The sequence below is a fragment of the Equus asinus genome, chromosome 12, assembly GCF_041296235.1.
Source record: "Equus asinus isolate D_3611 breed Donkey chromosome 12, EquAss-T2T_v2, whole genome shotgun sequence".
In the NCBI taxonomy this organism is placed as follows: domain Eukaryota; kingdom Metazoa; phylum Chordata; class Mammalia; order Perissodactyla; family Equidae; genus Equus; species Equus asinus.
Genome location: NC_091801.1, coordinates 68011766 through 68038081, shown reverse-complemented (window position 1 = coordinate 68038081; position 26316 = coordinate 68011766). Strand labels below are relative to the sequence as shown.

The following is a 26316-nucleotide window of genomic DNA, read 5'->3' as shown; positions in this document are numbered from 1 at the left end:
TTCCTAGCGGTCTTTATTGGATGGCTTAATTAGTTTGAAACTGTAGCACCTACGTCTGAAAACAACAGGAAAAGTTCTACTTTGTATCTTTTTACAGATTCTTTTAAAAACAAGATGGATTCTCATCGACTTGTAATTTAAGTCCTACCTGGTGAATTAGATTAATAGTCAAGATCATTTTGCTATATCACATGCTTTCAGTTCCTCTAACATTCCAAGCTAGTTGGGGTAGACTCCACCAATCTTTGCTAGGGGCTCAGCTCAAACGTTACCTCCTGTGAGAAGTTCTCTCTGATCATTCTCATCTAAAGCAGCCATCTCTCCCTCCACTCCCACCCCGTCAACCTATTTTATCTTTATTTTTCTCATCACTCTCTGAAATTATCTTATTCAATTGTTTGTTTATGACCTGTCTATGCCCATTAGAATCTAAGCTCCAGGAGAGAAGGTACCACGATAGCTCTGATAGCCGCAGCACCCTACCTGGCACTTAGTAAAGCCCTCACAAATATCTTCCGAATGAATGAACATACGAGGAACTACATACCGTATGTTCCTCCTTCCCCTTTAAACACCCTCCAAGTGGACTCACCTGGGTTACACTTCGGCGTGAACTCGGTGGAGGGCGTTCAGCCTCGCCATTGGCTGGAGTATTGCCGTTGCTTCTGGCAACCACTGTTTCCCACCAGTCGTGTCGCCCCCCGCCTGGCCCCGCCCCTCATCACCCCGCCCCCAGGACCGCCGAGCCTCGGCCCAGGTGTAAAAAACGGTGCTGGCCCTTTAAGCGGCGGGACGTCTAGTCGACGTCGTCCGCGGCCGCCGGAAGGGGAAGTTTCGCGGCCGAACGCTCCCTCGCTGGTCCGAATTCGGTGGCGCCACGTCCGCCGGTCTCCGCCTTCTGCACGGCGGCTTGGGCGGCTTCCGCGTCGACACCTTCCACTCGCGGAGCCGGCCGCGTCGTGAGGGGGCCGGGACGGGGAGTCGGGCGGCTGTGCGCATCCTGGCCACCTAAAAGGCGAAGATGTCGGACATCGGGGACTGGTTCAGGAGCATCCCGGCCATCACGCGCTATTGGTTCGCCGCCACCGTCGCGGTGCCCTTGGTGGGCAAACTCGGTCTCATCAGCCCGACCTACCTCTTCCTCTCGCCCGAAGCCTTCCTCTATGGCTTCCAGGTAACTGCGCTGACCAGCGACGGGGGCAGTGGAGACTACAGGTCCCACGCGCCCCCGCGGCGGCTGAGCCTAGACCGGCATGTTGGGGGCGCGCGGTGCTTGGTGGGATTTGTAGTGCGGTGGCTCCACCGGTTTAGGGCGGGGTCCTGTAGTCGAGGGCGAGGTGGAGGCCAAGGGGTCTGGAGCGAGGGCCTGGGCAGTTGGAGACGTGGAGATCTGGGTTTGGCCCGGTGGAAAGGGACTGATTTCACCCTTCTCTTAAGATTGTGCTCCCCGCCCCCTGCGCTTAGAGAAGGCGACAGTGGGAAGGTAAGTCTGCGATAGTTGTCTGTCTGTTGGACGCTGGTGGTTAACAGCCTGGGTCCACCAGGAGCAAGTGCCCTCTGACCTCCCTCTGTCACCCACGTCGGTGGCATGTAGATGTCAACTTGCCCAATATCCCGCTGAGTTCTTCCTATGCTAATGGAAGGGTTTTTTCCCCTATAGGAGTGATTTGAGGTCAGAGGTGCAAAGAGTGAGTTTATTTGTCTGCATTTCCCCCAGGCCCTGACCTAGTATCTGGCATTGTAGTAGTTGAGTGTACGAAGGAATAAGTAAAGAGTAAATTGCTCCAGAAATGGAAGGCCTTGTTAATTTTTTAAGCGTGAGGAAACAGTCCAGAGTAACATTCCTGGCAAAAGAATATTAGTTTCTTGGAGGTTATCTTTATTCACTGGATTCTGTGATTTAAATCTTTAACCAGTGGCAGGTTAGATACTAAGATCTGACATTAATTTCAACAAATTTCTTGGCCTGTGGATAACCCTCTCCTTTCTTCCCCCTCTTCACTGGCTATTTCTTAGTTTTCTTTGCCGGTTCCTCATGTTCGTGACTCTTTAATGTTGTGATGTGCCCCAGGGGTCAGTGATAGGACCTGTTCTGTACTCTCTCCCCAGGTGCAGTGATCTCAGTTAGCTTCATGGCTTTAAATACTTTCTATAAACTGAAGGCTCTCAAGTGCAAATGTACATATTTGCAGTTCAGATCTATCTCCTGATTTCCAGATTTGTAAATACCAGTTGGGTGACTAATAGGTGCCTCAAACGTAGTGTCCCAAACCGAATATCCTTGTCCTAAATAGCAACTCCATTATTTCAGGAGCTCAAGCTAATAGTAATGGAGTCATCCTTGACTTCCCTTTCCCTCACACTCCAGTCTGGCAGCAGTCTGTTTACTGTGCTTTAGAAATATATCCAGAATATAGTCCCTTTTCATTTTCAATTGCAAGCCATTATTATTCCAGCCTTGGTCCTTTCGATATTATCTCTAGACAGCTGGAGTGATCCTTTTAAAACATAAATCAAGTCCTGTCAGTCCTCTGCCCAGAACCTTTCAGTGTCTTCTCAACTCGATGAATAAAATCCAGTCCTTTCAGTGACCTGCAAGGCCCTCTGCTGCCCCTCTGACCTCATCTTCTGCTGCTCTCCACCTTGTATGTTAGGTTCCACAGTGGAATCTTTGCTGTTCCTTCAGCAGCTAACTCAGTCTCTGCTCAGGGCATCTGCACCTGTTTCTCTGCTTGAGGAAGATAACCATGGTTGACCTCCTTACCTGTCTCAAGTCTCTGCCCAAATGCCACCTTAATGGCCACGCCACCAATCGCCCTACATAAAATAGTACCCCTCCTTCACTCCACCTTGCTTCCCCTTAATTTTTCCTGCTACATATCACCCTTTGGTATTTCTTAGTCCGCTTCCCTTCAGAAAATAAGACTCCATAATAGCCAGATCTTTGTCTTGTTTACCACCATCTTTGTTACCTAGAATACTGCCTGGCACATAGCGGGTGCTTATATATTGGTTGAATGTGTGGAAATAATTGGGTACTTGCTAGTGCAGGGCACTGGAGATATAGTAGTGAATAGGACAGAAAAAGCCACAGCTCCCACGAAGAAAATAAGAGAAAGGCACGGGATAGTGAGTGACTTCAGGATGTAACATTGGAGAGAGTGGGCCAGCAAGGTGTCAGAGAAGATGTCTGGACTGAAATCTGAATGATGAGCTAGCTTTGGGAAGGTCTGGCTCTGGGGACAACCTTCCGGGAAGAAGGAGCAGTCAGTGAAAGGCTCAGAGGCAGGTGCTAGAAACAGAAAGAAGACTGGATGGTCAAGAGTCAGCCGTGGGGATGATGATTGGTAGATGAGGACAGAGATAGCCAGTGCTGAGTATAATAAAACGAAGATGGACAGGGAGGCCGGGGCTGGAGCTTCCAGGGCTTTGTGGTTTGAACTTTCCTGTGAAGACACCCGGAAGACTTTGGAGCCTTTTGAACAAAGGACCGACAAGATCGCCTTGACTGTGATGTGGGATGGTCTTGGTCTCTGGGGTCGGGGAGAGGGAAGAATCAAGTTAAGAGGCGGGAGAGATGGTCTTTTGGCCCAGGGCGGCTGTGAAGACAGAGAAGAGTGGATAGATTTGGGAGCTGGAGTGGACAAGATTGCAGCTGAATGGATCGGAAGGGTGAGTGGGTGAAGGAAGGAGGACTCAGCTGTCACTGTTTGCACAGTGCGTCAGGGAGCCCTTCGCTGAGACTGGAAATGTTTAGGAGGCTTAGGTTGGGGTCGGGGAGGATATGGATTTGAGAGTTATGTTTTGTCCACGTTAAGTCTAGAGACGCTTCTTAGGCATCCAAGTGGAGAAGTGGACAGTCGGATATTAGAATAGGATTTGGACCTGCAGCCAGATTTGCATACTGTTTTCTGTTTCTTTGCTTTGGTAAATATTTGTTGACTGAGTGAATGTTGTACACTTTGTGCCTGGTGGCATGTTGGGTAATGTGCATGCATGCAGAGCAGTCGTTGTAAATCAGTTTGTGAGGAGGACCTGCTCCAAACTGGCTCTTTCACCCTTCTTGCAAAATCTTGCTCACTTCTGTAGTCAGATTAGTAAAATAAGAAAGCTTTTCTAATAGACTACAGGTGTATGTTAAAAAGGGGTGACCGGATTAGAGTCATTGTTTGCGTCATGCCTTTCGTGGTTTTCCCATCTTCCTCACCTTGTTTCTTGGGGGCTTGTTATCCTGAGACTGGGGAGAAGTTGCTGGAGGCAGGACGGTGCACTGACTGCCCAGATGTGAAAAGGCCGGTATCTGCTATGCCTTCTTTTTGCTACTCGACCCCTACGCCTTCCGGACAAGTATAGCTTTCAGACCCACCTGGAGGAACTTGTATGCAAATGAAGCAGTTGAAAGAAAACCTCCATCTTCGAGGCTGATGTGCGAGACGACAGCATGTGGTGTGTTTTCTGCTGGAGGCTCCTCTTTCCCTTAGAAGCTGGATCTTTAACAGCTTAAAAAATTGGGGATGATTGATTTGGAATTGTGGATTCATGTTGGAAGTGACAGAAGTTACTTTTCCTCCGTATCTGTTGATTCTCTGAGTAGCTTGTTGGTTTGGAACTCTGAAGTTTAAAATGTTATTTTCTTAGTTTGGATAGGTGGAAACATAGCTGTGTGTTAAGATTTACTATCCTGTTGTCCACAGTTCCTAGTCGCTCACGTCTAGCACGCATCAATCAAATAGTTGACAGTGATGAAATGTGATCATATTGGTCCCTGATTAACTAGAAGAGGGGGCAATTTCCTGTTGCCCGGCTGGTTTCTGAGATTATGTCTTCCAGGGCTGCCTGCATGGCGATATTTCATTTCTTTGGACAAAATAACATCTCTGCCTTATATCTGTACTGTGCTTCTCCATATGTTGTTGCATTCAGCTCCCACAATCATCCTGAGATAAGTGTTACCCCAGTTTATAGACAACTGTAGTTTCAGTTTCTATTTTGGTGAGTCGAAGATGGTTCTAAGCTCTCTTGTTTAACTCCTTTGCATAATATCTACCAAAACACATAGTTGTATTTAGCAAAACATTTTTGAAGGTGATTTTTTTCCAAATCAGTCATAGCAAATAATTTTTTCTTTTTTGTTAGAGTAGAAAGACCATGGGATTTCAAGGAGTTGAGTCATGTTCTGCAGGCCTGGCTCAGCCCCTTACTCAGTGTATGCCCTTAGGCAAGTTATTTATCCTTTCTGAGCCTGTTTCTTGACCTAAAAATGCAGATAATTTGATACCATATTAACTCTGCTCTAACTCTGTTGGTTATAAGATGCTCTATCAATTTAATACAACTTTTTGGAGGGGGAGAAAAGTAGAAATTACGTTAAATGAATATATTGATTGTAAGACACATCTTAATTTTAGAAACACAAAAATGAGCATCTTCAAATTGAGGAAATACGTTATCTACTTCAGGCCTCTGTTATATAAAACTCAGGAAAAAATGTTTGTAAAGTGCCCAGTAAATAGACTGGTAAATAATCTATTAAAAAATGATGCCTATCTTAATTTATTAGCTAATGATAATTCCTGCCATTACTGCCTTTTCTCCTTGGGCAGTAAGATCCTCATTTTAATTTGTAATTGAAATTGAAGTGTAACTGCTGGATTATTATCCTACATTGCCCCCTTAAAAAGGCATCCTGACTTGAAACGGGAAGATAGGATCTCTCAATTTCTCTAATTTGTTTCCAGGAATTAAAAGAAATGGCACTGACCAAATCTGTGACCGGGCCTCGCAGTCGTATTTGCCAAGCTTTTGCTCATGTTTTCACATTTAACCCGATGACAACAACCCTAGCAGATTGATTTAAGAGTGTATTAGGGAAGAGAGACGTATACACATTTAACCGGAAGAGGAGTGAACTTGGTCTGTAGGCTGAGCAAGGAAGTAGCCTCAGGGTCTGCATTTAGAACTTCAGTGGCTGGTGTTTTGCTGTGTGCAGCTTTCACTCTTCCCTTAGCGGTCCCATCCACCTTAGACAGTTGTGCTGTGCTCTGCAGATAAGGTTAACCATTAGATCATAGCTTTGTTTTCTAGCTTTTTATTGGGTTACAGTATATAAGCAGGAAAGTGTGTGTGTTACATATTTATAGCTTGTCGAAGTTTCAAAAACTGAATACCTATACATAACCAGCACCCATATCAAGAAACAGGACATTACTGACACCCCCAAAATCTTCCTACAGCTTCCTTCTGGGCACTACCCTTTCCAAGGATAACTAATGTCTTGACTTAATATGCTAGATTGTTTTTGCCATTCTATTTACTTTCTATAAATGAAATTACACAGTGTATGTATTCTTTTGTGTTGAAGCTTTTTAACAGTGTGAGAGTCACTCAGATTGTCGCATGTGGTTATAGATTGCTTATCCTCAGATTCTTTCATTGTGTGAACTGACCACCATTTATTTATCCATTCTGCTGGTCAGGGGCCTTTTGAGTAGTTTCCGGTTTTTGCTATAATGAATAGTGCTGCTGGGAACATTCCAGTACGTGTCTTGGTGAACACAGGTATGCATTTCTGTTGAGTATATACCTAGGAGTAGAACTGATGGCTTCTCCTAGCTCTTTTAAAGTCCTCAGTTGAGATTGAATGTCTTTCATTTGTTTTTCTTGCCTACCTCATGTGTCCAAAAAAAAAAGGCCACGCTTTGCTAGCATCAGCATTTGGCGTATGGGCGCTCATCTTCTTTTTTTGGTGACTACTGTAGACTTTCTTAACTCCAAATCAACCAGTCCATATTGTTTCAGAAAAATCTTTGTTTTTGGTACTTGAAGAACCCCGCTCTAGACTCTGGATGGCATTTGTCATTATTCGGCGTTTGTAAGTAGCAGATTGTTTGGGAGATTTTACTTCAAGGACGGCTGCCACCCGCTCTCTCAGTGGAAGCTGGTGGACTGGTAACTAAAGAGCCATGTCTTATGCTTTTTGAAGGCCTTCTATGGGCTCGTTGCCTTTGTGAAGTGAGGAACTCTGGGCCGATTACCTAAACTTTAATGAGGGCCCAGCTCTCCTCATGAAAACACTGGGATGACTATGGCTCTGGCCTTGGCATTGCTGTGGGGTTAACACGAGATGCTCCCCTCCATGCTCTTGTCTTTCTGCAAGTCCTGGGCTTTGGCTCTGTGCCTGGCTACCTCTAAAGGGATCAGAGAAGGCTTTCCAGGGTGAAAAGTGCCTCCCCCACTGCCTGCCCTGAAAATAAAGCTGTTTCCTCATCCTAACTATTTACTTATGGGAGGAAGGGAGGGGATTTACCTGGGTGCCTTCAATGGGGATTTCAGAAATATGTTACATTGTGTCTTTCTGAAGAGGTGACCTATGTCCTGGTGTTTTCAAATTATAATTTTAAAGTAATACAAAAATAACATTAAGTCTCTTAAATCAATGAAAGCAAGTATAACTCAAGGATAAACTTAATGAACGGGGAAAATAAGTGAGGTATTTTGACAGACACTGATTTCCAAAGCACAGGTGCCCACGGTGGCTAAAAATAGTGTCGTGTCGTCAGTGTTAGTGAAAAATGTAGTCTGAAAAGACTAAGGTTTCTCTTCCAAAATCAGCCTTGAGTAACTTACAGGAGCAGGAGAGTAGTTTAAAATGTGAATTTGTAAAAACCAGGTCAGTATGTGTTCCCTAAAAGATTATGATAATCATACACCCACACGTATATATTTTTTTAAGCACATTTTTAATCCACTTTCTTAATTCCAACCTTTTACAAAATCTGTGAGATGAGGAAGGCGAGAGTCATAGGACAAATGTCACTGGGTGGTTGAACACTCAGACTCAGAAAGGTCCAGACTTTCCCAAGGCCCCGTGACTACTTAAGAGCCAAGGCCAGGGCTGGCTTCCTTCTGGTCTTGACTCCCAGTGCTTTTCAGAAGCAGAGAGAATCAGGGTTATACTAGTGTAGTAGTACTGAGAATTTCTACTAATTAATTCTAATTGTACTGCACAATAATGATGTCACTTGTGAGAGGCAAAGCAAAAACAGGGGTTTAGTATCGTAAACCCTGGAGTCCACCTGTCTGGGATAAAATTCTAGCTCTACCACTCACTTACTAGCCATGACTTAACCTTTTCTCATCTATAAAACCCACCTCCTGAGTCACTGCATGTAAATGAGCAGAATAGCACACTATTGTTTTTTTTAAACTGTTAACCAAAGTAGGGCATGTATTAGTATATGATTCCTCTTTTACAGATGGAAATCGAGGCTCAGAGATGATAACCTGTAAGCTAAGACTTAACTCTAGGTCTTCTCAGATCATTTCCAGTGTTATTCATTAGACTGTACTATTTCTATGATAAGGTTGTGAACAAACCAAAATTAATTTGAACCTCTTTTGTTTTACTGGTTTAAAAATACAGGGTTCTTGGAAAGTCACTTTTTGGGTATATAAAGTGCATTTTCCTTCGCCGGAAATTAAGCACTGAGGGTTACATTCCTATAGTATTTGGAGAATGTGACTTGCCAGCTGTGTGTCTGGCCAGGCCCTGCAAATCGTGTCCTCCATTCCAGCCACACCCCAATTGTTAGCAATACCCATTCGTTTATTGTGCTCTTGCAATTGTTTAGAACTTTGCCTTTGTTTTTCCAAGACCAAACTTCCCCTACCTTGTGCCCCACTCTTTGCTGCTTTGAACAACCTACACCACTGTTGGGAACTCCTTGATGCAGGGGCCATCACTTTCACGCTTGTGCAATAAGACACACAGCTCTCAAGCCAAAAACCAGCCTGCTGGCATTTCCAAAAGCCTGGAAAGGCCATCTGCTTCAACCACTATTATGGAACATTGTTCTGGAGGTACTAGCCAGTGAATTAGACAAGAATGGAATGAGATACAAAAGTTTATTTACAGATAGAGTTGTATACTTGGAAAGCCCAAGAGGCTCAGTTTTCAAATATTACAAACAATAAGATCATTCAGCTTTACTGGTCGGGTATAAAAAGAGGTAGAAAGCAACAGTTCTATAGAAAACTATAAAAGCTATGAAAGACTTCTTCCTGGCTGGAAATTGTATCAATATCACAATGATATCATAAAGATGTTGATTCTAGTTCCTTTAGAAAAATAAAATATTGAGACTAGCCAAGAAAATTGTGACAAATGTGGACGAAAAATGGGAGGGGGATTATTTCATTATGTAACTTTACCAGATATTAAAACATTATAGAACTAAAAGTTATAATAGCTTGATATCAGTATAGGAATTCAATTCCAAACTGAATAGTCTAAAAGTAGGCCTTACTATAAAAGGGAATAAATATATGATAAAAGTAGCTTTTCAAATCAATGGAGAAAAGATGGGTTACTCTGTAAATAGCATTGGGAAAACTGAGTGTAGAAAACCAGTCTAGAAAAATAAAAGTCGAATCTCTTCCTTACTCCTTAGATGAACCAGGAATGTACTACAGTATAAAACCATGAACACTATATTCTTGGAGTGGAGAAATATCTTGTAAGCATGATAGATGATGGGTACATTTGCCTACATTAAATTAAACTTTTACATGTCAAAATACAGCAAAAATACCATAAAAGCCTAAGTCTAATGACACACCAGAAAATATTTGCAACACTGAGAAAGGGAAATTTCCATAATATATAAAGAAAAGCAAATCTGGCAGAAAAATGAAGAAAGGAAATGCTAGAGTTTTAAAAAATGTGATTGGTAAATGTAAAATACACTAATGGTTAGGGTGTAGAGAAAAGACAAGCGCATATCTGTATTTTAGAAGGGAGTATAAATTGGTTAAACCTTTTGGTAGGCATTTGGCATTAAATGTGACTATCTGTTGATCTAGTAGATTGGCTCACAGGATTTCATCCTACACATAAATGTTTAAAGAGGATATTCTAGAATATTCATTGTGGTCTTGTAACAGTTTACATGAATTTTGGACATCCACATAAAAGGAATACTGTGTGGCCAATACAAATATTTTGTCAAGGGAATGAAACAAGATATAGAACAGTACAGGATAAGGTAGGATGAAAAGGACTGAATAATAGTAACACATAGTGTAATTATTTGAAAGAAATACAGGGGTGGGCCCAGTGGCATAATGGTTAAGTTTGTGTACTCTGCTTCAGCAGCCCAGGGTTCACAGGTTCAGATCCCAGGCGCGGACCTACACACTGCTGGTCAAGCCACGTTGTGGCAGCATCCCACATACAAAACAGAGAAAGATTGGCACAGATGTTAGCTCAGGGCCAGTCTTCCTCAACTAAATAAATAAATAAAAGTTATTTTAAAGAAATAGAAGAAACTGCTCTGTTGCTAGAAAAAGAACTGGGAGACTGAGGGTGAGGAGAGAGGCTTACTTCTCCCTGTAGACTTTCCTGTAATTTTCTTTTTTGGGGGGAGGTTAATATTGTAATGTCATGTATCCACAATGCCTAAATAGCACAGTGGTTTGAATAAAAAATTCCTATTTTACTTCTACCTTTTGACTGTAACATTTTTTGACAAAGTTTGTCATCTCAGTATATTCTTTTCCTAAATAGAGATATTACTGTACTGTTGGAAATTGTCTTTGTAATTCTTTTTTGACAGGCTTGACTGTATGCCTGGTCCCAGTAAAGACTAACCATATACTTCTAAAGTATTGATTTTTTCCCAACTTGTTTCAAAATACTTATTGCTTATTTTATGGTGTCATTTTATTCCATTGATTTGCACACTGATATGATTGTAGCTGATGTGAACTTTTCTGCAGTTGTTTTCTTAAATTCTATTAGTGGTGTCCGTCTGCTGGCTGTCATCATTGAGGAGAATGTTTTGCAAGGTTAATTTTGTTTAGTTAAAAGAAAAAAATTAATTAGGTTTAGAAAAACTAATGGCTGTGTTTCTTTTGATTTGGACAGATTTGGAGGCCAATCACTGCCACCTTTTATTTCCCTGTGGGTCCAGGAACTGGATTTCTTTATTTGGTCAATTTATATTTCTTGTATCAGTATTCCACACGACTCGAAGCAGGTATGTTGTCCGTAGTTGTTTTAAGTATTGTTTCTGCCTAACTGACTAATCCATATGTTTACTTCTTGGAGGAATTTTGAGAGCAGTTAGTGTATATAAGGAAATGGCATAATGACTGGAAATGGTCAGTAGGTAGTAACTATGGCAGGATGTCCTCAGCCCTTAGATTATTCCATTTTTAATCCTCCAAATATCATCATGAGGTGTAAGTAGCAGTGTCAGCATTTTATAGGTGAAAAAAATACAAGACCAGCGGTTTACCCATCTTGCCCATGTTCTTAGTGTCTGAGCTTTGTGCCTCTCACTTAATTTGACATCCCGCTCATTTCTGTCACACAACAGTCCTTGTCCTTTGATGCACAATTGGGCTGAAGTATATATATCTCCACGGTGGGGATTGAAAAACACTACTTCATTCAATTAAAAGCCTAGGCTTATTCTCTGTTATTGAAACAGTCAACTTTAAGATATATAGCCAGGATTGAATAATATAGTAGTTTATCAGATGTGACTACCTATATGATGCTATGAATAAGCTTTTGTATGAAAAATCTTTTCATAAAAATTTCTTGCTGAATTATTTATTTCCTACAATACCTTATATGCTGTTCTGAGTTGCTTATACTGAGAAGCAATAAATTGATACTGCTGTGTCAAAATGTGAGTATAATTTTGTTAAGCCTAAATGATTTTGAAAAGTTGGCTGACTTCAAAGACTTTATAAACCTGTGGGCTGTAAGCTCAGGATGGAGGATTTTGAACCACCCTTTAAATCCTAGTCAGTTGGAGAGTTGCGAATCAGTATCATGACTGTGGGGAAATAGAAGGACGGGCCTTTGGTGTCAAATATAATTTTTCCTTAAATTGGCATTTGCTACTAGGTGCTTTTTAAAAAGGAAGAAAGCATTATAGTAAAACAAAGTGTCAGATCATAGACTTCTACTACAGGAAACCCATTTCCATAGTTTTATAGAGGAAGGAAAGGGGATTCAGGGAAGTAAAGTGACCTGTCTGAGGTGAAACTGACAACCAGGACTCTCACCACCATGTCAGGGGTTTGAACCTTAAATCTGTCACAATGTGTGATTTTCATGCTCCCTCGTCCTGGCTGGGCCTGATTATGATGTTGAATTGCTTAGTGATCTCCCCCTCTGATATAATTTAATTGAGGATAAGTTGTGTTAGGGTAGTTTTTTTTTACATAAGTAGTGAACTCTAGATTAAACATGGGTGATCCATGACCCAATTTTTAAGAATTTTATTATGGAAAATTTTCAAACATATACAAAATAGGGAGAAAGGTTAATGAATCTTTTTTCTTTTTATTGAGATAAAATTCACATAACATAAAAACTCACTGTTTTGACCATTTTAGAATGTACGATTCAGTGGTCTTTAGTACATTTGCAATGTTATGCCACAATCACCACATCGATTTCAAGGCATTTTTCCTCACCCCTCAAAAAACCCAAAGCAGTCACTCTCCATCCCCTCCCAGCCCCTGGCAACTACTCATCTACTTTCTGTGTGTGTGGATTTGCCTGTTTGGAACATTTTATAGAGTCCTTTTGTGACTGGCTTCTTTCACTTAGCATGACATTTTCGAAGTTCATCCATGTTGTAGTGTGTATCACTATGAACTCTTTTTAACCATCGCTCACCTTTAACCGTTATCTTATACCCAGTCTTATTTTATCTATATCTGTGTCTGTCCCCCTGCCCCTGATAATTTTAAGCAAAATGTCGGACATGTATCATTTCATCCATAAATATTTTAATATTTACCTCTGAAATACAAGGACTTAAAAGATAATCATCATACTATTATTAAACCTAAATTACAATAATTCCGTGATCACTTTTTATTTGTAAATTGTCTTCTCTTGGTTATTTAAAGTCTTTGAACCCATTTACTCATCCCTGCTATCTGGTCAGGTAATGTAACTAATTTGTCATACCTGAATAGCACTTAAGATAAATCTTTAGGATTACTAGGCCATTGATCTCTTTCATTAGTTCTAATTCTTAGAAGTTGCCCCCTATTCCTTACTATCCAATCACAGAGCATTTTGAAATTCTAGAGCCGAGAGGCATTTTTCAGAATAGTTTTATTGATATGTAATTCACATACCATACAATTCCACCCATTTAAAGTGTATAATCCAGTGGATATTCGTAGAGTTGTGCAATCATTACCACAGTCAATTTTAGAACGTTTCATCGCCCCAAACAGAAACGCTGTACCCATTAGCATCCGCTCCCCATTTCTATTCAATCTCGTCCTCCCCCCTACCTCTTAGGCAACCGCTAATCTACTTTCTGCTTCTTTAGATTTGCCTATTCTGGACTTTTCTTATAAACAAGCTCTCACAATCTGTGATGTTTTGTGACTGGCTTCTTTCACTTAGCATAGTGTTTTCAAGGTTCTTCCTTGTAGCCTTTTGTATCGCCAAGGAAGACTCCATGGTATGAAATGATGACATTTTGTTTTTCCATTCTTCAGTGGATGGACATTTGACTTGTTTTTATTTTTGGCTGTTATGAACACAGCTGCTATGAACAGTCATGTAGAGAGCAACTTTTGAGATCTTTCCATTTAAATAAGATTTCACAGACAACACAACAGTGGTCTGGAGAGGTGGCGACATGCCCCAAAGGTCACAGAGCCGTTGGAGATAACACAGCTCCCACCGGAATCCAGTTTACTGGTTCCCTGTCATTTCTCTACCAGACAGCCTCAAGATAGCATTTTGACAAAATGTTTGCTACCTGCATATTTCCCTGCCTGGCTAAATTAAGTATATAGCAGTGTTGGCTTATTTATAAGGTTTCTGATTTGAACTGGAAGACTGCAATTTGAGACCAGTTAATTTGTAAATTCCCAGTTGGAAGCTTGACAAATAATAAAGTCCTATAGTTTATGTGTTACAAGATTTTAAGTATTCAATCTAAAGAATCCTTAGAAATCACAAAGCCAAAAGCACGTCAAAAGAAGCACAACTACTGGGATGCCGGCCTGGTGGCGCAGCGGTTAAGTGCGCACCTTCTGCCTCTCGGTGGCCCAGGGTTCGCCGGTTCGGATCCTGGGTGCGGACGTGGCACTGCTTGGCAAACCATGCTGTGGTAGGCGTCCCACATATAAAGTAGAGGAAGATGGGCACGGATGTTAGCTCAGGGCCAGGCTTCCTCAGCAAAAAGAGGAGGATTGGCAGTAGTTAGCTCAGGGCTAATCTTCCTCAAAAAAAAAAAAAAAAAACCCAAAAAAGCACAACTATTGATAAAATTCAGAAATTGTGTTAGAATTTCAGCTCTGATTCATCATGGTGGTCTCCTACCATTAAGCATCCTTAATACTGTGGCTAAAATGTGTCTTTGAGGGAGAAATAAGGGAAAGAAGGAGAGACTTTTGCTAGAAACCTTTTTTCTTTTAGATAAACTTTTTTTCTCTCTTTCTGACACTTGTTAGGATTTTTTTTTTTTTAGGAAGATTAGCCCTGAGCTAACATTTGCTGCCAATCCCCCTGTTTTTGCTGAGGAAGACTGGTCCTGAGCTAACATCCGTGCCCATCTTCCTCTATTTTATTTGTGGGATGCCTGCCACAGCATGGTTTGATAAGTGGTGCATAGGTCCACGCCTGGGATCTGAACCTGTGAACCCCAGGCCACCGAAGTGGAGCATCTGAACTTTGCCTTTGGGGCATGTTGCCACCTCTTCAGACCACTGTTGTCTTGTCTGTGCGACTTTGCCACCGGCCAGCCCCAGGGTTTTTTTTTCAGTTGTCTATATGTCATGTCATTGCGATGGGGCAGAGGGGAGGGAAGGCGCCTTTGAGCTAGAGTGACCTTCCGGTCGTCGGTTTCTTTTCTCTGCCTCTCTTCTAATCTTCCAGCCGAAGGCGTGAGGAGTCATCCTTAGAAGGGAGAGCTGGGCTGTTGTTGATCATTCTGCCCAGCAGTAAGACAGAGCCTGGGGTATGGTATAGTGACCAGAGCGTAAGCTAGTTAGTAGACTTCACGCCGCTTTTAACAACCCACGTGACTTGGGTCATGTCATTTATTTCCTTATCTGTAAAAAGAGGGCATTGGTCTTTCCATTCCTACCTCGCAGACGTGGTATGAGGGTTAAGAGTCAAAGGCGCTGGAGAGTTTCAGTGTCCCCTGCTCCCCTCCATCATTTTCCCTTGCTGGAATGTAGGCTCCTGGCAGATGGAGACTCAGTCTTCTCAGTCAACCCAGTGCTGGACTAAGTGGTAGAATGTGTGCGTGTGTGTGTGATAATAACAACAACACAACAACTCTAAGTACCTCCCAGCGTAGTCATGGTGAGGGGACACAATGGTAGGCAAAACAGACGTGGTTCCTCCCCTGACAGAGCTTGCGGTCTGGTGGAGGGAGAAGGGATTAACCAAGTAATCCCAAATATGTCATCAGGTCAGTCATGATGAGCGCCATGAAGGGCAGTCCGACAGGCTGGGAGGGTCTGCAGGGGGTGGGGTCTTGGTAGCTGTGGAATTGACTGTGCTCCCTTTGGGTCTGTTTGGCCTGTGCTGGTCAGAGCGTGGTACTTGCCGGAATTCAGTCAGGAGAGCACAGGCTAGCGTTGATACTCAGTGACTTCGTTCAGGGCCCTATTGCAGACACGGTTTCAGATATTTAAGAAAATTTACTTTTTTTGTGGTTTTAAAATATTCTCATTTTTGCTTTCTCTGTAAGTTTTTCAAATGTTCCTCTACCTAGAAGTTCATTTGTTCTGAAATTCTGAACCATGATGTTTGGCTTGTTTTCGTTTCCAGGAGCTTTCGATGGGAGGCCAGCCGACTATTTATTCATGCTCCTCTTCAACTGGATTTGCATCGTGGTATCCTTCAGTCTGTTGTTTTGGGCCAGAAATAAACCATTTTTTTTTCAGGTTTGGGGACATAGCCAGTATTCTGTACAACATTTCAAATTACAGTATTTGCTTCTTTGTTTACTATAGTTAATAATTAAGAATAATTAAAGTTCTTTTTAAAAGCTAGTAAGTCACAGAGCTCTTGAGTGATGCATCCTCTTGCTATTGCCTTCGTGGAATTTTTCCACATTTGGTCGAGTTTTATTACTGTTCCCCCCCTTGTTCCCAGCTCTCCGTGTTCTCATGTGTGACAGCTTGTTGGCTGCAGCACAAAGAGATTCTGTGCCATGAGACAGCTTTTGAAATCTGTGGTCCTTATCAGAAAATTAATTTACAGCCAACATCCTTTCCCGGCTTCATTGCCGTCCCTGTCTTGGGATCCTAAATAGCCATTCGGTCCCTCCCGAGGTACCCGGCTCTGGGAAAGGACACGGCCAGTCTCTGCTGTGTGTCAGCTGCAGTTGTGAGCAGCTGTCCAGCTGCGGATTATTACAGATGGTGAGGGCAGCACAGGGGCCTTGATGGCTCATGTCCTGGGCAGGGATGGTGAGCTCAAAATTGCTTTGAGGCTCAGCTGTCATTGAAACTTGGTGCAGAGCCAGCAAATGTGGCAGTTCAGATGCCCTTTCCCCTCCTTTAAGAGAAGAAGAAAGTAGTTTTGGACTTGAACCCTGCTCTGGGGCCCTGGGTAGAGTCATCATTTGTTTCTGAGGGCACAGGCGTCCCCATCTTCTAATCGAAGGAGAGCTGCTAAAATGCAGCGGTGAGGCAAGGAAAGAGGACACGAGGGGACCAAACTGAGTCATATGCTGAAGCGGTTAATTTCTGCCATTTCCTAGTCATCGTGTAGTCTGATAGGATATTCATAATGAAGATTATTAGATACCTTTTGTGTTCAGGGTTGCCTTAAGCAACCTGAGCTATAGAGAAGTGTGTTCCTTCGGAACACTGGATTCAAGTTAACTTTCACTAGGTGCAGAAGCCTTTGTCCATGTTTGATCTTTAACTTTACACACCAAGATCACTGGCTTAGCAATGGATATGCAAGTAAGTGTCCTTTGAAACTATCTGTCTGCCCTTTTATATGTTTCCGATTTACTGTTAGTGGCCTTTGACTGAAGTTTACATTGCATTAACTGTGTGGTTCCTTATGTGGTATTTTGAAATGATGGAATTATAGCTGTTTTTACTTTGAAGATCTTACATGAGTTATCTAAACCATTACTTTGCTTGCACATTTCTGGCTTCTTTATTATGTTTGAACATTGAGAATAATGGCTGTCTAGTATTTTCTATGCATGTATGTGGATATATATTTTTTGAAACTTGAGAGTATACGGTAAATAAAGCTTTATTGCCTACTTTTTTCAAGAAAACAGATTTCTGAATCCATCTAAAATAATATTGTGCTATATTTTATTATAGGATTTTGTAGCACACATTGTATGATCAATTAAATAAAAGGACCAATGTATATTTCTGAGTTGAATTTCTTTTTCTTTTTGAATAGCCATGTGAGAATTTGTTTAGGGGGGAGGTGAAAAGAATAGCGGGGTCACGCAGCCTCTGAAGTGCTTCTGGAACCCTGTCTTGACGTGTTGCGTTCTTTTGCAGTTGCTGATGATTCCTCTGATCATGTCAGTACTTTATGTCTGGGCCCAGCTGAACAGAGATATGATTGTATCATTTTGGTTTGGAACCCGATTTAAGGTACTTCAACCTAGTTGGAAAAATTTCCTGTTCATTTGTCTCTGCAGAAATCCCTCTTCAGTCCAGAGGTGTACTTTCTGACTCGTCCAGAAGAGGTCACTGCAGAGCAGTATTGCATAGGCAAGCCCCTCCTACCCTCAGTCCCTGTATTTCTTCAGCCAACCCCGAGCCCTTTGCTGCCTCTTCTCACTCCCTCTGTACTTCAGGCCCCTCTGGTGTGTCCCTGAGTGATCTGCGTATGCATGTAGTAGAGGAGGGAGCTCACGTGGAACCTGCCCTTTTCAAATCTGTTCTTAGCACTCCCTGTTACGCATTTTACACTCTAGCTAAAATGGATTGTTTTTTGCCCCCAACACTTCCCTTTGTGCCTTCTCCCACAATTTTCCACCTGTGACATCTTTTCCATTTTCTCCCTCCTGTAAATCCTACCTGGTCTTCCTGTGAGTTGGAACTGAACACATTTCCTGCGTCTCCTTCCTGGAATTAGTCTTGCCTTTGGGCTCCTGCAGTACTTTTCTTCCTCTTAATGGCACTTGCTGCATTCTGCCTTCAAGCTGTTTGTGGATAACCCTTTCTGTACTAGTTTGTGAAGTTTTTTTGCAGTTCCCTTAGCTCTTGGTTTGATGTCTTAAATCTGGTAAGGGCTCAAATGTTGAATTCATCTGGAGAGCTGTCTTATTTGGGAGAGTATTAGTTCAAGATATCAGCGTGTAATGAGATAAAAATCCAAAGTAATTTTGTGAAATATGTAAAAGGAGAACCTAAAAAGATGGGATATTGTTAGTTTATTGGTAGCAATTTGCTGGTTGGAATCTTAATGTGATTCTGTCAAGGACCATTGTTTTGATCAGCATCCGCAGGATACTCATCTCCTTTCTGAAGCTCTTTGTTAGTATTAATTCAGCAGGGCATGTATTGTATCTGAAAACTACAGGCGAAGTCCTCTGTCTCTCCAGTTACTAATATATGAATGAGTATAATTTTAGATAGGACGTTATAAGTACAGTAGGAGTAATGCGAGATTGATCCGAGAAAGTTTTGCAGTGACTTTCCAAAGGATTTATAAAAAACCCTCAGTGTATCATTACACACTCCAGCCCCCTAGCAACTGTATCCTCTTTAGGTGTGGTTATTCATGTTTGTGTATATTCTTTCCTAGGCCTGTTATTTACCTTGGGTTATCCTTGGATTCAACTATATCATCGGAGGCTCGTAAGTGATGTTAGATTTGTTTAATTAGAAATTAATCCTTGGAAGACTTCCATTATCCTTCATCTTCCTTCTCTAGTTAGTCTTTATAAAACTTTAAGAAATCTTGGTATGATGTGTTGGAACCTTATACGTAGGAAATAATTTTGTTTTGATGTAATTGATTAAATTGCAGGGCTTTAAGCACATTTAGCGCTGAATGATTGTTTTTTTATTAGCTTGTTACAGTATGCTTCCATATATGTGTTTTTGAATAAATATTTCTTTCTGAATTCAGAAAGCAATCCAGATTGAGCAAACGTAGACCTCATTTGTGTCTGAGCTGACTCTTCCAAGAACTGTGCATAAAATTACTGTTTTTATCCTTAAGGCATTTCCAGAATGCCTTGGAAGCTGCTCACTAGTCACAGAAATGCAAATTCTCAGATGGGAAATAGTTTTGTAAGTGGTTTGAAAGTATGGAAGTTTTGCCAAATAGGGTCAAATTTCTAGTGTGGAATTAGAACTGAGACTTAGGAAAACCTTTAATGCATCCAGTCAGAATTTTAGAAGGAGGGTATCAAAATGCAACTAGTCCAAGAACTCCTGTTTCTTATACTATACAATATTTTTCATGATTTAATAGATTTTAATAATACTCATTCTTAATGCGTCTGACATATCTGCTCTGTATGGTCCTACCTTCTACTGCATATTGATAGGGAGAAATGAATGGATTGAGCGAACAGACTATGTTTAGAGCAGAGCGAGTTCTGAGCTTGGTAGAGCTGCCCTGCCACCCACAGGGGCAGAGTCTGGGAGAGGTGGCGAATGTTGACCTGTCCCCGACAGGAATTGTGCTGCGGGCAAAGACAAAGAAGGATATGTACCAGTAAGAGTGGGTCTAGAAAACCTTGAAGGGGCCTATATGTAAGCTAGGGGAAAAGTGGAGAAGGTCAGTGTTTACTTGAGGATTACAAGGTGACCCCTGTGATGTCTTACACTCAAGGACACCAGAGGCAAGGGAGAAGTGCTGTGGCTCTGGGAATAAGGGACAGGCCTTATTGTGCCTCCTTTCCTCACTCCCTGCCTCTCTCTTGCCTTCATACTTGCCCATGCTTTGCAAATACAGTATTTATGACTGAAAGCATTCAAAAACTTGTTTTACGACTTTCCCAAGTCTTGAGGCAAGAAGAAACAAAAAACAGTATTTTGAGGATGGGCTGGGGCTCGAAAGAGATGTCAGGGGCAGCTGGCCATGGAGAGCACAGACCCCATTGGTCCAGCAGGACTGATTTCCCTTCTCCCTCGGAATGCGTTTGCCACTCAGACTACAAAAGGGCTCATTGTGGGGCTGTCACAGACTCTGGGGCCCAGAAGTGGCCTACCATGAAGGATCTCTTTCCTGTGCTATTAGTGAAAACTTGCTGCATCCCACTTGACTGCTTGAATGTACTTAAACTAATTTGTCTCTCTGTTTGCAGGGTCATCAATGAGTTAATCGGAAATCTTGTTGGACACCTTTATTTCTTCCTAATGTTCAGATACCCAATGGATTTGGGAGGAAGAAATTTTCTCTCCACACCTCAGTTTTTGTAAGTGGTTTTTCTCCTCTCATTTCATAGTCATTTTACTGCCCGTGTTCTTAAGCATCCTGATAAAAACTCCATAAGGGGTAGGATTTACCTCTATGTAAATATTTGTTAATAAATATATGTAGATGTTGCTCTGGTCACACAGGAACAGGAAGCCAGGGGTCGAAACCACAGCTCAGTCTTTTCAGGGAGCCCTTGGAGCCAGGGGCGCTGACAGCTAGATTCAGGCATCACAGGCAGCATTTCAGCTGCTGAGCGGGCGGGGCACCTATATGCAGCTCCAGTATGCACAGCTTGGGCCAGGATTACAGGCGTCCAGGTTTACCTAAGAGTTTGGCTGAGGAGGGGGCGAGGGGGGTAAATTAGCTCATTAGTTAGCAATTTAAAACATTTTTATATTAAATATTACAGACCAGAATATTTATAGGACTTTTCCAAGTTAAAATGAGAGACTTGCGGTGTGTGGTCCCAGCCCCCTGCGGGTGTGTGCTTGTTCTTTCTCTCCTTGTGGGGTTTACTCAGGTGAGGAGGCCGAGGGCACAGCCTTGGTTCTGAGACAGCCTTGGGCTGGAGTCCCATTCCCCTCATTTATCAGTTTTGACTTGGCGAAAGTTACTTAATGAAACCTCCGAGTGTCAGTTTGCAAGTCTGTAAGTTGCAGGGAACCCTGTCTCCCCGGATGGCGGGAGGTCAGGTATGCTGTTGGCAGCACAGTAGCAGGAGCTCAGTAAGTACCAGCTCTCAGCCCCGTTCCCAAAGTTGGGCCTGGAGTGGGATTTTACGAGCCAGATGAGGTGCTGACACACTTAAGCGTGTAAGCAGCATGACCATTCTGTCAGTGAAGCAAAAGGCTGTTGAAGAAGGGGCCAGTGAAACCACCATCTGGGTGTCGCAGCCTGCCTGACAATCACGCCTAATCTCAAGTTAGGGAGATGCAATAATAGCTTCCATTTAAAGGCTTAAAAAAACCCCAACCCTTTCACATCTTGCTCATTTTAATGTTTTGCAGTTTATCATTGTTCCAAGGGGTCCATGAGGGTGGTCAGACTTGAGTGGGCACCCCCTTTATCGGTTGGGGGTAGGTTTTTGAAAGACTTTTATTGTGAAATATAATAAACAGAGAAGTACAATATTGGTTTTTTTTTCTTTCTTTCTTTAAGAGCATAAAAAGAAACTTGTTTCTCTTCTGAGCCTCAAGTTGCCTTCAGGCTAAAAAAACAAATGACCAATCTGCTTTCTAATTATCAAAGGACACAGTGACAGCAGGCTTGGAGTTTTGATCTGGGTTTATCAAGTCGGATGGCAGATGCATCAATTAAAAAAAAAACTTGGTGCTTTGGGGGGCAGCCAACAGTTATTTTACTTTAAATGGCCATGTTCTGACTTTAATGGCTTGGAGATATTTCTCAATTGTGGGCAACAAAGTGTACAAGATTCTAGTGGCAAAATCAGAGTGTGCTGCACCCCGCCTTCCACTTGGGCTTTCTCTGCTGGTGGAAGCCCTTCTGTTAAATTTTGCATAAAGATCAGATGACAAAATGTAGCTTCTTGCAAAAGCAGTAAGTGCTTTGAAATTACCATAAATTTTTGTTGATTATGTATAATTGGGTGTCTTTTTATACTAATTACTTGCATTTAATTTCACTATCCATTTAAGCAGTGGAGATGGCTTCCATATTGTCTTACATCAAGAGGCAAAGCAAGACAGCCCTAGCGTTGCCTTTTTTTAAGTGTTCTATTTTGTTACCTACTTTAGGGGAATGCTGTTATGCTAGAATGTCATGGAGGTTGAGAAACCAGTGCTTGAAAATGTATTTTGATTTAAAGAGAATGCTATATTTGTTTAAAAAGGAAGATGTGAGTTAGAGAATTCTAAGATGTATCACTGCTCTGCATTCCATTTAGAAAAGCAGACAGATCCTCTTCTCTTCCATATGCAGTTATTCTGTTTAAAACGGGTTTGTTGGGGGCCGGCCCAGTGGCGCAGCTGTTAAGTTCGCACGTCCAGCTCCGCTGGCCTGGGGTTTGCCAGGTTGGATCCCGAGTGTGGACCTATGCTCCGCTTGTCAAGCCATGCTGTGGCAGGCATCCCACATAAAATAGAGGAAGATGGGCATGGATGTTAGCTCAGGGCCAGTCTTCTTCAGCAAAAAGAGGAGGATTGGTGGCAAATGTTAGCTCAGGGCTAATCTTCCTCGGAAAAAAAAAATAAAAGGGAGTTTGTTGTTTTTTTGGGAGGGAGCATGAAGGTATCAGGGGTGATATAAACAAATGAGGGTTTCAGTCACTAAGGGCTGTCACCCAATCACGCTCTGTGTGTCCCTTCTGAAGCAGGAGTCCTGTGGTGCAGTAAGTGGGGCAGGGGACAAGCTCCAGGGCCAGGCTGTCTGGGTTTGAAGCCTGACTGTTACTTTAGAAGATCTTGGCTCAGTCTTGCCTCAGTTTTCTTGTTTATAAAATGGGGTAATCATAGTGCTCATCTCATAGGGTTGTTGTGAAGAGCCGGTGAATTATAAACACACAGTGCAAGGAAATGCCCCATGATACGGTTGCACTCTGGCTTTTCTCTGTGGGCGAGTCATCCCTCGTGGTCTATTCTCAGGGCTGTGAGCGCTTTAAACAGGAGGATCAGACCATGGGCTCTGCCTTCAAGCACAGTTTTAAACATTAGGATCTGATAAGTAGAACAGAGTTAAACGCATTTTCAGTTTACTAATGATCAAGGAAGGGAAACAGTTGGAAAAACTGTTGAGAACATAGACTTGGGTGTAAGTTTTCTTGGCTGTTTTGTGACTCTTAATTTGTTAATTTGTAAGATGGGAAATCAGCTGACCTTTCTGGGCCCCGGCTTTCCCACCATCTGTGAGGTGGAGAGAATGCAGTCCGAGGGTACATTGTGAATATACTTTAAAATGTTCCCCGAACTCCAAGACATGAAGCTTCCTTCTCCCGTCTCCCCTGTGGATGCTGTGGAACCCAGCTGCATCGTGGAGACACCATGCAGGGCCCAGACACACAGGCTGCGGGTCTGTCCCTTGAAAATGAATTTATATTGTACCCTTTGATCCAGTTTGATCTATATTTAGATATACCAAATGCTGTATAGGTGGTTCTCTTTCTGGTTATGGGGCTCATGGGTCTACTATTTTTGTTTCCATACTGTTTTGCATGAATTGCTTTTATTATCAGAAAAAAAATTGTTGGAGGGTGAAGTTAGCTGAAAGCTTAATAAATTTAAAAAACTTGAAGAGCGAGTGCCTTCTGTGGTCAGGACATTGAGCTAAATGCTGAAAAGGCAAAGTTAAGTAAGACATTGTCCTCAGCCTTTCATTGGCCACAGACTAATATAATTCAGTGTGACAGATGCCATGGGAACAGCAGGAAAGGAAGATGGGCTCAGTGGTCGGGGAACTGAGTGGAACTGACTGTGTGCCCTTCTCTCCCCTTGTTTTCTCCTCTCTCTGCTCCAGGTACCGCTGGCTGCCCAGCAGGAGAGGAGGGGTATCAGGATTTGGTGTGCCCCCTGCTAGCATGAGGCGAGCTGCTGATCAGAATGGCGGCGGCGGGAGACACAACTGGGGACAGGGCTTTCGACTTGGGGACCAGTGAAGGAGCGGCCTCTGGCCTGCCCACCACCGCTCTGCTCAGATGAAGTTTCCTGCCAGTGCTGGGTGTACTTAACAACCGAGTTCTAGCTAACGCTGTTGGACCCGACCCGCACTGAATGTAGTCTTTCAGTACAAGACACAGTTTTTTAACTCCTGAAGAAAAATATAAGTGTTCCTCGAGTTTCACGATTCTTGTTCAAGTCCTTACTGCTCTGAAGAACAAATGTCACCTCTGCAAATCTCAGAACCAACTATATTTTTTGGGGTCTTCTCTTCCTTTTTCATCTGAATAATGGGTTTTGGCAGGTCCTGGTCTGCTGGCACCAAGCTGAGCATCGGGTTGGGTCACCAAACCCTTGTTGAAGGGACTCTTACCTCTTTCTTGCACACGTCTCCTTCCTGCTTTTCCCTACTTCCAAATTTGCAGCTAGAGGAGGGTGCCCATAAAATGGTTCTGCTTTTAACAAGCTCTCTTATTTATTGACTTTTGCCAAGGCTTGGTCACAAAGAACTTGTTCACACTGTTTTTTACCCCTTTGGTGGCAGAACGGTACCCATAGGGGAGAAGACTGGAGCAGCAGATGAAGCAGATGAAGCGCGCTCTCAGCTTTTGGAATTGCTAGGACCTGATATCAGTTGCAACCATTTGCCGCGTCTTCAGCCGTTTTTATTAAAATAACACCACTGAGTCAGCAGATTGGTATTAATGGGGCGTGAGCATTGTCGCTAGGCATTTTTTCCCTAAGTTGAGTGATCAAAACTGTAGTGGAGTTGCATCTTAGACTGGGGCTAGGGTTAAACTGTGCTGGGCATAATCCCTTTGCATCTCACGTGTGGGGCTTTCTGGCTTTGTGTGTGCCCAATGTAGTTGGGTTGTGTTGTCCTAGAAGGTTCCAGATCACATTTGCTACAGGGAGATGCTCTCTGAGTGGCACCTGGGTATCGATTCCATTTCATTCTCATTCTGGATATATGTTTATGGAGAAGAGTGGATGGGAAAACCTATTTAAATTGTCTGTTTTTAAATCCCCCTTCTCCCTTAATGGCTACACGCTTCTCTTAATTGTGAGGAAAGTGCAGCTCCTCTGTACGTAGATCCTATTTTAAGAGCTAATATAAGCACATCTAAGTGAATCACACAATTTTGGGTTGTAATGACTTTAGAATCATTTGTGGTTGAGGGTCCTTATTATTTTGAGTGGAGTGTACGAGTCACGAATGTACCTCAGCCCAGCTCAGATACCCACAACTCCTTGTCCCAGGTGGGCTTTTTCCATCAGAGCTAGGCTTGTCACCAAATAAAGTTTTTTGAAGGCTGTGATGTTTCACACAGTTTCATATTTTGTTTTTCTTCTGAAAGCAGACTGCTAGGGAGCAGTGTCGAGTGGCTGCCATGCTTTGAGTCACCTAAAAAGGCTTTGCACATTTCGGTCGATTTCTTTTCAGGAAGCATTGTGCACTAACAGGATGACTATTTCTGCCCCACTCTTAAACAGTGATGTGGGTTATCCTAGGAAGTGGGGGTTTGAAAACAGCTTATTTCTAATAAAGTTTGTGCATACCTCTCCATGTTTAATTTATGTGATAACATAGGTGGGGAGAAGCTGAATCTTAACTGTCATACATTCTGCTGTTGACCCGTGGCCACAATAAAATTGACTTGTAAAGTTTTAGAACCCATTATTCCTGTTATGTCGCACATGCAGTCATTGTACTGGAGTGGGAACTCACTGTCTGTAAGAAGAATCTCATGGTAAGTGAGCCAGGCTCTCTCACACCCTCAGCAACTCCACTGCCCAAGAGCGGTGGTTTTTCCAAAGGTTATAAGTATTATTTAGAATTCTTCAGTTCAAGGCAAAGTATTCATTAAATTCTTCCTCTTAAACGTGTTTAGGAAGCCGATGATTTTATTAAGCTCATCTGGATTACCTATATTTTTGGAATCATTTTAGCTAAGCAAGCTATTTGAGATTTGATTGAGCAAGGCGAGACATGCCAGTGGATTCTCTTTATGAATGAAAAAAAAATCCTTATTTTGTATAGAGAAATTACCTTTTTGTAACATCCTTTTTATTGGTAAAAATTGTGAATTAAAATGTACAAGTTGACGGTTGTCTGTCGTAAATTTCCACATTCCTACTCTGCCTCCTCTTTTAGATACCGCGTACTTTATGTAACCAGTCTTGGGCGTTTAGGAGTGTCCAGTATTTGTTGCTATTATAATGACACAGCAAACATTTTTGCAGGATTCATTCTCGAAGCAGAATTTCTGGATTCTCATTTTAATG

At 42.4% G+C, this 26316-nt stretch overlaps 1 protein-coding gene across 3 annotated transcripts; it reads left to right on the top strand.

The window, feature by feature from the left end:
- The first annotated feature begins 743 nt into the window (after positions 1-743).
- Positions 744-26136, top strand: DERL1 (derlin 1). 3 transcript variants are annotated; one of them, XM_014838050.3, is made up of 8 exons: positions 744-1174; positions 10925-11036; positions 15830-15894; positions 16948-16974; positions 17542-17637; positions 18797-18849; positions 20310-20420; positions 23891-26136. In XM_014838050.3, the coding sequence occupies exons 1-8, from the start codon at positions 1022-1024 to the stop codon at positions 24027-24029; spliced, it is 756 nt and encodes a 251-aa protein (XP_014693536.1). In that variant the 5' UTR covers positions 744-1021; the 3' UTR covers positions 24030-26136. The 3 variants fall into 3 exon arrangements, with proteins under 3 accessions (XP_014693536.1, XP_044599725.1, XP_070337646.1); XM_044743790.2 differs by lacking the exon at positions 744-1174 and adding an exon at positions 1292-1483; XM_070481545.1 differs by lacking the exons at positions 744-1174; positions 10925-11036 and adding an exon at positions 15386-15467.
- Positions 26137-26316: the final 180 nt, after the last annotated feature.

What these genes read in the sequence shown, in the direction of transcription:
- DERL1 (XM_014838050.3), top strand. Translation starts at nt 1,022, where the DNA reads ATGTCGGACATCGGGGACTGGTTCAGGAGCATCCCGGCCATCACGCGC. An exon ending in TTCCACACGACTCGAAGCAG is followed by an intron (nt 11,037 to 15,829) that starts GTATGTTGTCCG and finishes TTTCGTTTCCAG; the next exon opens with GAGCTTTCGATGGGAGGCCA. An exon ending in AACTATATCATCGGAGGCTC is followed by an intron (nt 18,850 to 20,309) that starts GTAAGTGATGTT and finishes CTCTGTTTGCAG; the next exon opens with GGTCATCAATGAGTTAATCG.